This window comes from Lepus europaeus, chromosome 19, assembly GCF_033115175.1.
Source record: "Lepus europaeus isolate LE1 chromosome 19, mLepTim1.pri, whole genome shotgun sequence".
NCBI classification, from domain to species: Eukaryota; Metazoa; Chordata; class Mammalia; order Lagomorpha; family Leporidae; genus Lepus; species Lepus europaeus.
This window is the reverse complement of record NC_084845.1, coordinates 69,414,974-69,427,939: the sequence shown is the minus strand read 5'-3', so window position 1 is coordinate 69,427,939 and position 12,966 is coordinate 69,414,974. Positions and strand designations below refer to the sequence as shown.

The following is a 12,966-nucleotide window of genomic DNA, read 5'->3' as shown; positions in this document are numbered from 1 at the left end:
TCCTGGAGGCTCGAGAGCTCGCCCAGAGCACAGCCCGTTCGCCCGGAAGCATCTAAGCACCTGCTGCACGCCTGTCTCCGGCACGGTCAGATCTCCAGTCCCCCAGGAAGACCGCCACTCGGTCCCTGCTCCGGGAGCCCCGTCTCCCGGGAAACACAGCCGCAGCAGACTGTGTGGGCCTCAGGGCAGGCCCCCTGGGACCCTGCTAGGTTTCTGCTGCCCCACAGTGAGGGAGTGCCTCTCGGCTGGCCCCCAGCACCAGCATGTGGCGTCCACCCGGCAGCCAGCTGCCCCGCCTGCCACCAGGGAGCGAGGCTGGGGTCTGCCCGGCGTTAAGGACCAGGAAGGCTTTTGTCACTAACACTGAGACCAGAGCTCTGAGACCTTAGAGACTTCAGAGCCACATGACCGTGGGGCCAAGAAGGGGACCCAGGCCTGGGAGGGGCGCGGGGTGGTGTTGCTGCCCCTTGACTGCCCAGTCGCTGCACACGGTAGGCGGCAGCCTTTCCCGGCTCTGGACAGACAGAGCTACACTGGGTGTCACCGCCAACTCCCCGAGGCTGCCACGGAGAGGGTCTCGGAAGGGGGTCTTCTGAAGCGCCAGTACCGCCCTCAGTGAGCTGAGGGGCACGTGCGTTTCCGCAGACGTTAGTCCCACCGCCCAGCCCCCCATCACAGGGCTCCCCAAGATTCTGACTCTCACCAGCGACAAGCAGGGTGGAGGGTGGTCCCGAGGTGGGGCTGGGGGTGGGCGGGCCTGGTGGTCTCATTCAGTGGGAGCTTGCATTTTTAGGAGGGTCAGGCCAACTCATGCCAGAGCCCTGGGACAGACAGCGCTCATGCAGGCTGAGCACCCCCACCCGCGAAGCTGTGCACGTCCGGGCTTCAGGCAGCTTGCAGGGCGCCGGGGCCGGGAGGGTGGAAGGGGAACGTGTGCACGTAACTCAGCCGTCCTGTGCTCTCCTCTTCAGACACCGGGGGGACAGCCTCTCCCCGGGCCTCCGTCCTGAGCAAAACGGGGCCGCTCCTGGCTCCTACCTGGTGGTGGGGGACCGCTTCCTCCTCTCGCAGTGGACGGCGTCGAAGAAGGCTGCGTTCCAGAACCTCAGCGTGTGCCTGCGGGACAGAGACACGTGAGGGGGCAGACACACGTGGGGGGTGGGACAGAGACACACGTGGGGGGGGGCGGGACAGAGACACGTGAGGGGCAGACACACGTGGGGGGGCAGACACACGTGGGGGATGGGACAGAGACACGTGGGGGGCGGGATAGAGACACATGGGGGGCGGGACAGAGACACGTGAGGGGGCAGACACACGTGGGGGGGTGGGACAGAGACACACGTGGGGGGGCGGGACAGAGACACATGGGGGGCGGGGCAGAGACACGTGGGGGGCGGGACAGAGACACGTGAGGGGGCAGACACACGTGGGGGGCGGGGCAGAGACACACGTGGGGGGGCGGGACAGAGACACGTGGGGGGCGGGGCAGAGACACGTGGGGGGCGGGGCAGAGACACGTGAGGGGGCAGACACACGTGAGGGGCGGGACAGAGACACACGTGAGGGGGCGGGACAGAGACACGTGGGGGGCGGGGCAGAGACACACATGGGGGCAGGACAGAGACACTCGTGGGGGAGGGCGGGACAGAGACACGTGGGGGCGGGGCAGAGACACACATGGGGGGGCAGGACAGAGACACACGTGGGGGAGGGCGGGACAGAGACACACGTGGGGGGCGTGACAGAGACATGTGGGGGGGCGGGACAGAGACATGTGGGGGGGTGGGACAGAGACACGTGGGGGGGCGGGACAGAGACACACGTGGGGGGTGGGACAGACACACGTGGGGGGGCGGGACAGAGACACGTGAGGGGGCAGGCACACGTTGGGGGGCGGGACAGAGACACACGTGGGGGGGCGGGACAGAGACACACGTGAGGGCGGCGGGACACAGGCCCTGGTCCGCATGAGGGACAAAGACGAGGAGCTTCCCACATCCGCCCGAGCCTCCGAAGAGCCTGGGAGAGGAAGGGCTGAGGAGAACGAGCGCGCGTGTGACTGATCCTAAACAGGCTTCCCCGGGCTCGGGCGTCTGCAGCTCTCTCAGGAGGCCACGCAGGACGGGGAGGAGAACTGGGCACAGAAGACACCGCGGGGGCGGGGCGGAGCGAGGATGTCCTGGGTGCGGCGGCCCCAGGGGGCTGATTCCCCTTGGATATCCTGGGTGCGGCGGCCCCAGGGGGCTGATTCCCCTCTCCAAGAGGAAGCAGAGGTTGGGAGGGCCTGCTGTTCCAGGACAGGGACGAGGCAGGGACGTGCCACGTGCAGAGAACACACACGTGCATAGGGAAATCTGAGTATGGAGAAGGCTTCCTCAAGATCAGGGGTCAGAGCCAGCGCTGTGATGTAGCAGGTAAAGCTGCCGCCTGCAGTGCCGGCATCCCGTATGGGCGTCAGTTCCAGACCCGGCTGCTCCACCTCCAGTCCAGCTCTCTGCCATGGCCTGGGGAAGCAGTGGAAGATGGCCCAAGTCCTTGGGCCCCTGCACCCGCATGGGAGACCCAGAGGAAGCTCCTGGCTCCTGGCTCCTGGCTTCAGATCAGTGCGGCTCCGGCCATTGCAGGCCCCAACTGGGGAATGAACCAGTGGATAGAAGACCTCTCTCTCTCTCTCTCTCTCTCTCTCTCTCTCTGCCTCTCCTTCTCTCTGTGTGTAACTCTGAATTTCAAATAATTAAATAAATCTTAAAAAAAAAAAAGAAAAAAGATCAGGGTTTGGGGCCGGCGCTGTGCTGTAGCGGGTAAAGCTGCTGCCCGCAGTGACCTCGCATCCCCTATGGGCATCGGTTCGAGACCCAGCTGCTCCACTTCTGATCCAGCTCTCTGCTGTGGCCTGGGAAGTAGCAGGGGATGGCTCAAGTCCTTGGGCTCCTCCTGCACCTGCCTCAGAGACCCAGAGGAAGCTCCTGGCTCCTGGCTTCAGATCATCACAGCTCCAGCTATTGCAGCCATTTGAGGAGTAAACCAGTGAATGGAAGACCTCTCTTTCTGTGTCTCTGCCTCTCCTCTCTGTAACTCTGCCTTTCAAGTAAATAAATAAATCTTTAAAAAAAAAAAAAAAAAAGATCAGGCCGGCGCCGCGGCTCACTAGGCTAATCCTCCGCCTTGCGGCGCCGGCACACCGGGTTCTAGTCCCGGTCGGGGCACCGATCCTGTCCCGGTTGCCCCTCTTCCAGGCCAGCTCTCTGCTGTGGCCAGGGAGTGCAGTGGAGGATGGCCCAAGTGCTTGGGCTCTGCACCCCATGGGAGACCAGGAGAAGCACCTGGCTCCTGGCTTCGGATCAGCACGATGCGCCTACCGCGGCGGCCATTGGAGGGTGAACCAACGGCAAAAGGAAGACCTTTCTCTCTGTCTCTCTCTCACTGTCCACTCTGCCTGTCAAAATAAATTAAAAAAAAAAAAAAAGATCAGGGGTCTGGTGAGTGGCCCAAACCCAGCTGCTATTTCTGTAAATAAAGTTTTATTGGAATGAAGTCATGCTCGTGTACTGGTGAATTAGCTACAGCGGCTTCCGCACTGCAGCAGAATAGCACCAGAGCCTGTGTGGCCCCGGAAGGCTGCCACGGTCATCATGTGGCCCTTCACAGGAATGTTTCCCAAACCTATACCCAGGAGGTGAGATAGGGCTAGGTCAGGGACCAGGGGCGGAGCTAACCCCCTGCACACGAGCCACAGCGACTGGGTCCACCTCCCTTCTCTGCTGCCACGGGAACTCGCCACTCAGGCCACTTACATGTGTCCCAGAGCTCCATCCTGAGAGCTCCACAGCCACTGCCCGGCCATGCCTGTCACAAGGCCGGGCTTTGCGATGGGTTATTCTGACCACTGCGAGGCTGTGACCATGGGGCAGGGGCCGTGCCAGGGCAGCACCGCCCTTGTGACAGTGATGAGAGCCTTCAGAGGCATCAGAGTGACACAGGCGACCACCCACAGCCAGTGGGGGACAAGGGTCCTCTTGACCTCTGACCGCCCACCACCACCATGGCCTTCATTCATGTATGTGTGTGTGTACAAACATGTACGTCTAAGAGCTCTATGAGAATTTAATTCACACCCATAAGCCCACCATGGCCTTCATTCATGTATGTGTGTGTGTACAAACATGTACGTCTAAGAGCTCTATGAGAATTTAATTCACACCCAGAAGCCCACCCTCGGAAGCGCACGGCCCAGGGGTCTCTAGCACATTCAGAGTCGTGCCAGGACCAGCACTGTCTGTTTCCGAACAGTTCCATCACCCCGTGAAGCAGCCCAGTGTGGCTACCCAGCAACTCTCCCCCTCGCTGTCCCTGGGGCTCTGCCCGTGCTGGCCACGCTGCAGGACGGAATCACACAGCAGGTAGACCTCTGCGTCTGACTTCCTCCCCTTGGCACCCTGCTTCTGAGGGCCACTGAGCCTCAGCGTGTGCCAGCACTCCATCCCCACACGGCGGAGTAACGGCGTGTGGCACGGGCAGACCGCGTTCTGCTTCTCTGTTGCCAGCAGAGATGCTTGAGCTGGCTCCGCCCTTTGGCCGCTGCGACACTGGTGCTCAGGCTTGCGTGTGGACGCATCCTCGTCTCTCTGGGGTCTGCACCTAGCATGGACCTGCTGGACCCCCTGCTCCGTGTGGGAGTACAGGCAGACAGTCCTCCACTGCCGGCCCCCGTCTACGCTCCTCCCAGTGGCGCAGGACAGCGCCAGTGTCCCCGCATCCTTGCAACACCTGTCAGCACTCGTCTGTTGGATCTGGGCCTTCTCCTGGCCCCTTCTCTGGGCAGCAGCTGCCCTCCAGGGCCGGCGGGGCCTTACCAGATGGGCTGCTGCTTGAGGTGCGTGTACAGGTAGATCTTCTCCCCCTTCCTCTCGTCCTCTGGACTGCACACCGTCACTGCAGGGGAGAGCGAGAAGCTGGGGGTGGCTCGGGCTGTGCGTTCGCCTGTCAGCACACCACACGCCCCACCTCCCAGCAGCCACTGCTTCTCACAGCTCAGTGAGACACACAGCGGCTCCACAGCAGCTGCTCTGCCGCCACTGCCAGCGATGGGACAGGACGGCTCCCAGGGGACAGTTCCACGGGCGGCGGCCCCTTCCCAGGAACACCTGACTAACTTTCCTGGGATTAGCAAAGCAGCTGTTCCGTGGGAACTCAGCAGACAACACCGGCCAGCCTAGGCATCATCTAAGACGACAGTGTCATGCTCACAGAGGTGAGGAAGGCCCGGAATGTTTGTGGATGCTGGTCAGCGGTGGGCCTGGTGACAGGACAGGCTACTCACCCGTCTTGGGCAGCTTCTGCTTGGCCTTGTCCTCATCCTCCCTGGAGAGAGAGACCGCAGTAAGGACAAGTGTGCCCACGCCAGTCTCCTTACGTTTGTGAGACGGGACTGTGTGCGCTTGATGCCGTCTTCTCCAGAGAATCTCATGAAAGCGGTGCTGTTTGTCGCCCGCCAGAGGAGACGCGCTGCAGGGGGCCCTGCCCGTCGTCCCCCGAGCACAGAGCCGGACGCACTGGCGGAGAGTGAGCCGAGTCACGCCGACGAGATCGGGCTTGGCGGTGCCGGCGGGGACCACGGGGACTGAAGGTTCCCTCCCGTGGACGTGGCCCCTCCTTCCGGAAGTCTCGGCTTCACTGCCCCGGGCCTAACGTTCCCAGCCCCCAACGGTCCTCAAGCTGCCCTCCGGGAACTGCTCTCCTAGGAGACGGTGGTGGTCTCCTGGGTCTTTCCTGTTTTTCATTAGCACTGACTCTCACCAGGGCTGGAGGAGGAGGAGGAGGGAAGGGAAGCAGGAGGAGGGGGAGAGAGAAGGAGGGGGGGAGGAGGGAGAGGAGCGGGAGGAGGAGGAGGAAGAGGAGGAAGGAGAGGGGGGAGAGGAAGAGGAGGGGGAGGGGAGGAAGAGGAGGAGGGAGAGGAAGAGGAGGGGGAGGGGTGGAAGCGGAGGAAGAGGGGGAGGAGGAGGAGGGAAGAAGGGGAGGGGGAGGAGGAAGGGGAGGGGGAGGAAGGGGAGGGAAGGAGGCAGAGGAGGAAAGGGAGGAAGGGGAGGAAGTGGGGAAGGAAAGGGGGAAGGAAGAGGAGGGGGGAGGAGAAAGGGGGAGGAGGAAGAAGGCGGAGGAGGAGGAAGGGGAGGAGGAAGGGGAGGAGGAAGGGGAGGGGGAGGAGGAGGGCGAGGAGGCGGCCCCAGTGCAGCGTGGGTGTCGTTCCCTTCCTGTCAACTGAACAGTTTCCATATGTTCTTCATCAGTGGAGGGGAAGAGACCCCCGGGGCTCCGGCTGCAGGGCAGGGAACAGGACAGTGCTCTCGGGGGAGGGAGTTGAGCTGGGCAGCGGCTCTCAGCCTCTAAAGCCGAGAAGGTAGACAGATGCACCCAGCAGGGCACCTGGCGCCCTCCCTGGCACTCCCTGCTCAGCCCAGCCCTTCTTTCCTCCCCCTGCCTGCCTGCCCCTCCCCACAGCACAGGGAGAGACGGACTGAGGCCACACTCACCCACAGCACGGGGAGAGACGCCCCCGAGGCCACACTCACCCACAGCACGGGGAGAGACGCCCCCGAGGCCACACTCACCCACAGCACGGGGAGAGACGGACTGAGGCCACACTCACCCACAGCACGGGGAGAGACGGACTGAGGCCACACTCACCCACAGCACGGGGAGAGACGGACTGAGGCCACACTCACCCACAGCACGGGGAGAGACGGACTGAGGCCACACTCACCCACAGCACGGGGAGAGACGCCCCCGAGGCCACACTCACCCACAGCACGGGGAGAGACGCCCCCGAGGCCACACTCACCCACAGCACGGGGAGAGACGGACTGAGGCCACACTCACCCACAGCACGGGGAGAGACGCCCCCGAGGCCACACTCACCCACAGCACGGGGAGAGACGGACTGAGGCCACACTCACCCACAGCACGGGGAGAGACGGACTGAGGCCACACTCACCCACAGCACGGGGAGAGACGGACTGAGGCCACACTCACCCACAGCACGGAGAGAGACGGACTGAGGCCACACTCACCCACAGCACGGGGAGAGACGCCCCCGAGGCCACACTCACCCACAGCACGGGGAGAGACGGACTGAGGCCACACTCACCCCACAGCACGGGGAGAGACGGACTGAGGCCACACTCACCCACAGCACGGGGAGAGACGGACTGAGGCCACACTCACCCACAGCACGGGGAGAGACGGACTGAGGCCACACTCACCCCACAGCACGGGGAGAGACGGACTGAGGCCACACTCACTCACAGCACGGGGAGAGACGGACTGAGGCCACACTCACCCACAGCACGGGGAGAGACGGACTGAGGCCACACTCACCCACAGCACGGGGAGAGACGCCCCCGAGGCCACACTCACCCACAGCACGGGGAGAGACGGACTGAGGCCACACTCACCCACAGCACGGGGAGAGACGGACTGAGGCCACACTCACCCACAGCACGGGGAGAGACGGACTGAGGCCACACTCACCCACAGCACGGGGAGAGACGCCCCCGAGGCCACACTCACCCACAGCACGGGGAGAGACGGACTGAGGCCACACTCACCCACAGCACGGGGAGAGACGGACTGAGGCCACACTCACCCACAGCACGGGGAGAGACGCCCCCGAGGCCACACTCACCCACAGCACGGGGAGAGACGGACTGAGGCCACACTCACCCACAGCACGGGGAGAGACGGACTGAGGCCACACTCACTCATTTCTCTTGACCAGGGGTCCCCTCAGCTTGGTCTCCAGGCCCCCGAAAAAGCCCCTCGCGTTCTCGGTGGTGGCCGAGGTGTCCTTGAGCAGCCGTGCGGCGATGTCCTTCTTCTCGGCCAGCCAGCTGTTGGCCGACCTCAGGTACGAGTCGATGCTCCCTGCAGGCTTCTCCTTGGCCTGGGGGGGGAGCAGGTGAGGTTTGCCTTGGGAGAAGACAGAAGAAAGTGAGCGGGGGCCTAGAACAACCCCTGGGGCCGTAGGTCAGTGACGGGGAGGCAGGAACCCCATCCTCTGTCGCTCAGGACAGAGGGCTCAGTGGGTGCCCAGGACAGGACGGAGGGTTTGGCCCTTGACTGGGCCGGGAATTGGGAAGGCTGAAAGAGAAGGCAGCAGGGAGCCAGGCCTGCAGAACCAGAAAGGCCGCAGGGAGGCGAGGGAAGCGCACGCCGGGGAGCTTCCAGCAGAAGGGCAGGGCTGCAGCAACGTGGGCGAAGCTCAGGAGACAGGACAAGGCGGCTCTCCCTGTGACGGGGCCACCGTGCAGACAGTCCGCAGGCAGGTGGGTGCGGGACGTGGGGACGCGGAGGAGGACGGCACCCTGAGGGAGGAGGGGCATGAGCCAAGGCCACACAGGAGCTCTGTGTCCCGGGGCCACCCAGCACCTACCCCGGGCCCTCTACAGGCCAAGGTCCAGTGTCCCTCCTCTACCCATGGAAGCTGCTCTGTGCACGGCCTGTCTCGGGCAAGCAGGCCACGCTGTTCCTTGAGAAGGGGAGCCCCCGTCTGCACGAGGGGCTCCCACCTCACTCAAAGGCAGTCAAGGCAGCCGAGCGACAGCCTGGCATGAAGGGCCTGGTGGACAGCGGCCTAGCCTTGAGCGAAGGCCGTCAGAGCAGCTGCTGGCACAGAACAGAGGCGCATGGAAGGGATGGGCCACTGGGAGCAGGAGACGATGAAGCTGGGTTGCAGGCGTTGAGCCCACGGGTGAGGGGAGAGGGTGTGGGGGCGGCCTGGCCCTCACCCACACAGAGGCTTCCACTTGCAGTGGCCCCAATACATGTCTACTATCGCACCCTAGGGACTTCCCAGGAGTCCTTGAGCTTCAAGCTGCCAGAAAGTTCCAGAAGAGACATCAGAGCCTCTGCATCAAGAAAAACCTGGACTTTGCACAAGGTACCTGCAGCTCACACCGGGAGCCAAGTCCAGCTTATTACCCTACACTGTCCCCAACCGCCTCCTTTCTTTTTCTTTTTTTTTTTTTTTTTTTGACAGGCAGAGTTAGACAGTGAGAGAGACAGAGAGAAAGGTCTTCCTTCTGTTGGTTCACCCCCGAAATGGCCACTACGGCCAGCACACTGCACCAATCCGAAGCCAGGAGCCAGGTGCTTCTCCTGGTCTCCCATGCAGGTGCAGGGCCCAAGCACTTGGGCCATCCTCCACTGCACTCCCAGGCCACAGCAGAGAGCTGGACTGGAAGAGGAGCAACCGGGACAGAATCCGGAGCCCCAACCGGGACTAGAACCTGGGGTGCCGGCGCTGCAGGTAGAGGATTAGCCTAGTGAGCCGTGGCACCGGCTAACCACCTCCTTTCGACAACAAGCCCCATCAGGTTTTGCTGGAACCTACGACTGCCACCTGTCTCCTCCCTGAAACGAGCTGCAAGTTCCTCTCCCCGTACGCCATGGACACGTGGACGCTGTGTGTCCCTGTCCCCGCATGCCGTGGGCACTGCGAGTTCCTCTCCCCGCACACCATGGACACTGCGTGTCCCTGTCCCCGCTCCCCGCACGCCGTGGGCACTGTGAGTTCCTCTCCCTGCACGCCGTGGGCACTGTGAGTTCCTCTCCCCGCATGCCGTGGACGCTGTGTGTTCCTCTCTCCACACACCGTGGACACTGCATGTCCCTGTCCCCACTCCCCGCACGCCGTGGGCGCTGCGTGTTCCTCTCCCCACACACCGTGGACACTGCATGTCCCTGTCCCCGCTCCCCGCACGCCGTGGGCACTGTGAGTTCCTCTCCCCACACGCCATGGACGCTGTGTGTCCCTGTCCCCACTCCCCTCACGCCAACCTCCTGACCCACGATGCAGACCCTGCCTTCCCCTCCCGCGCTAGGAGCCTCACTCCTTGCGCATCTCCCCGGCACACCGCCGCCTGTGCCCTCCCGCAGCCCACAGCTCTCATAGCGGTCAGCAGCAGGCTCCCCCGAGGCCACGCCGCAGCCACTGAGCGTCTCCCAGCCTGAGCGCCGAGAGGCGCCCACGCTCACCGAGGTGGTAGTAGGTGAAGCACATGGTCATGAGGTTCTTGGCCGGCCCGAAGTCGTCCATCTGATGGCACCTGAAATGAGATGCCAGGCTGACCGGTGAGAGCACCCTCCCCCCGGGGTCCTCACCGGCACCCAGTAACAACACGAACCTACTGCACAGTCATGCCTCCACAACGCCTCCCTCCCATGACGCTGCTGCAGGAGAAGCAACAAGACCACCCCTCGGTGCCCCCAGGGAAGGCACCCTCGGGCCCAAGGCCTGGGGCCTGGCCTGATTCCGCGCAGAAATGAGTTCAGGGCCCTCAGCCTGGCCTGTTCCACTTTAAAGGCAAATGCCGCAGCCCAAGAAGCTCAGCTCAGCACACAGGAGCCAGTACAGAAGTCGGGCCCCGAGTCTCCGTTCACACCACGGGACCCAGGCCGCACGGCCCTCGCGCTCTCGAGGGCACTTTACAAAGCTGTGGAGGAAGGGGCGTTTGGTGTGGCTGTGCAGACTTGGGAGGCTCAGGCGACAGGTGCAGGTGCCGGGGACCGAGCCCCAGCTCTGCCCTCACCCAGCTGCCAGTTCAGGTGCCCCGGGGAGGCAGCAGTCGTGGCTCGGGCCGGTGGGCCCCTGCCGCTCATGTGGGAAACCAGAACTGACTTCGGCTCCTGGCTTGAGCTCCAGCTGTTGCAGGCATCTGGGGAATGGACCAGCGGATGGGACATCTCTGTCTGCCTACCTGTCTGGCTGTCTCTGTCTCTACTGTTTAAATATATTAAAACAATCAAAAAGTTTTTTAAGTGTGAGGAAAAATGAAGTTAAAAATTAAGCTTATTTTGGTGTAAAAACCACTTGAAACCCATGGATAATTTTTCATAATATACATTTTCCATGAACTTCGTGAGGACTCCTGTTACGGCTCAGAAACTTGCGGTCAGTTGTGTGGTGCTCCCACAGTCGGCACGGCCAACTCCCCGGGGGCAGTTACTATAGTGTATGTGCTGCTGTCGCGACCACCGGGGGGCAGGATAAGAGGGGAGCACGCGGCAGCCTCCCCCCTGCATTTCCGGCTTCTCTGCCTCTCCAGCCAGGTCCCCTGTCCACTTCTCCTTCCCTTGGGCCACTATTTCTTACAAAGCCAACAGGAAGGACCTAGCAGTGGGATTAAGGAGCGTTTTCTAATCTTTTGTTTTAATGTACTTTGAAAAATCGAATCAACATGAAGGACTATTCATAAAACTATACCAGATTAAATGAAAGTAAAAATTAAAGACACTAATAAGTTAAAAATTATAAAAGCCACGAACATCAGAAACTAAATGTATGAATGGGCATTTATCAGCCCTGGCCGATGCCGGCACGGGGGAGTGGTCTGTAAACAGATCTCTCTGTCCCTCATTATTTTCAAATAAAATGAAAATAAATAAATGGATAAAATTTAAATTTTTTTCTTTTTTGCTTTGCTTCTACAACCAAATAAAAATATATGTGCTCAGGGCACAGGATGGGAAGGTTCGTATATATTTGGCAGGGCTGGAACCTGAATTTAATTTTTCTCCCTTTTATGTGTTTGAGGAAGAATTCAAATAAAAATTGAGACTGAGTTATGTTAGAGACAGACGAATGCGAATACGCAGAGAAAGGTTCCAGGAGCCTCCTATGGCCTCCAGCGTCTGGAAACCGAGGTGCTAACTGCAGGAAAGGATACTGAGAAGACAACGTGAGGGGCTGCTGGGAGCTGCCCCAGCACAGGGCCCCAGAGGGCTCGGGCACACAGGCAGCGCGTCGCCTCTCTCCCTCGCCTGCTCTGCGAGCCGGGCCCTGCAGGAAGCATATCCCAGACCTGCGGTGTCCTGACCAGGCGCAGGGGATACAGGGTTCCTCCTCTATCAGCCTTTTCCCTCCAGACTACACCTCACGTCCAGGGCAAGGAGGCAGGCGGAGCACGGAGAAGCAGGGGAATGAGGGCTCAGGAGAGAGCTCCGTTCTGCTGAGCAGGGGCAGGAGAAGCGAAGGAGAGGAGGAGCCTGGAGGACAGGATGGGCACAGTGGTGGCCGTGGATAGGCCAAGGGGCCAGAGGGTGCACAGGGCCCGGGCAGAGGCGCAGAGCGGCGCCCACAGTGGTGGCCGTGGGATAGGCCAAGGGGCCAGAGGGTGCAGAGGGCCCAGGCAGAGGCGCAGAGCGGCGCCCACAGTGGTGGCCGTGGGATAGGCCAAGGGGCCAGAGGGTGCAGAGGGCCCGGGCAGAGGCGCAGAGCGGCGCCCACAGTGGTGGCCGTGGGATAGGCCAAGGGGCCAGAGGGTGCAGAGGGCCCGGGCAGAGGCGCAGAGCGGCGCCCACAGTGGTGGCCGTGGGATAGGCCAAGGGGCCAGAGGGTGCAGAGGGCCCGGGCAGAGGCGCAGAGCGGCGCCCACAGTGGTGGCCGAGGGATAGGCCAAGGGGCCAGAGGGTGCACAGGGCCCGGGCAGAGGTGCAGAGCGGCGCCCACAGTGGTGGCCGTGGGATAGGCCAAGGGGCCAGAGGGTGCACAGGGCCCAGGGCAGAGGCTCAGAGCGGCGCCCCCGCCCCCAGTACCCCTCCTCTCTACCCGGCTACAGACGTGGCTCCTGTTCATTCCGGCCAGGGCTTGATGCCTGGCTCCCCCTCCGTTCACCGTCTGGAGGGTCTGTCGCCTGCTCTGCCGGCAGCCCACAGGTGTGGTGCAGCTGACAGTTTAGTGAGTCAGGGGAAGGAGGGGCCTTCATCTGACAGCCCAGCCCGCAGCCTCCCCATCGCCCAGAGGGAAGGGCTCCAGCAGTGCCTAATTAGCACTCCCAGGCAGGGTGCACTCCCAATCCCACCATCAGTTTGCCCGTGGGCCGGTGGCTGTCTGGTTTGAAGCGCTCTGCAACAGGAAATCAAGAGCGCTCCACAGAGGGAGAGGAGCTGCCGGGGGCTCCCAGGGGCCTT

General features: G+C 62.4%; 1 protein-coding gene across 1 annotated transcript in view; it reads right to left on the bottom strand.

Annotated features, from left to right (window-relative positions):
• KIAA0513 (KIAA0513 ortholog) overlaps positions 1-12,966 on the bottom strand; it is a 63,130-nt gene that overhangs the window by 6,416 nt on the left and 43,748 nt on the right. Inside the window, exons 5-9 of the mRNA XM_062176928.1 lie at positions 10,033-10,103; positions 7,758-7,965; positions 5,324-5,364; positions 4,857-4,935; positions 1,039-1,116 (exon numbers count right to left, since the gene is read on the bottom strand). Coding sequence (XP_062032912.1) covers positions 1,039-1,116; positions 4,857-4,935; positions 5,324-5,364; positions 7,758-7,965; positions 10,033-10,103 — 477 coding nt within the window. The remainder of the gene's footprint in view (positions 1-1,038; positions 1,117-4,856; positions 4,936-5,323; positions 5,365-7,757; positions 7,966-10,032; positions 10,104-12,966) is intronic.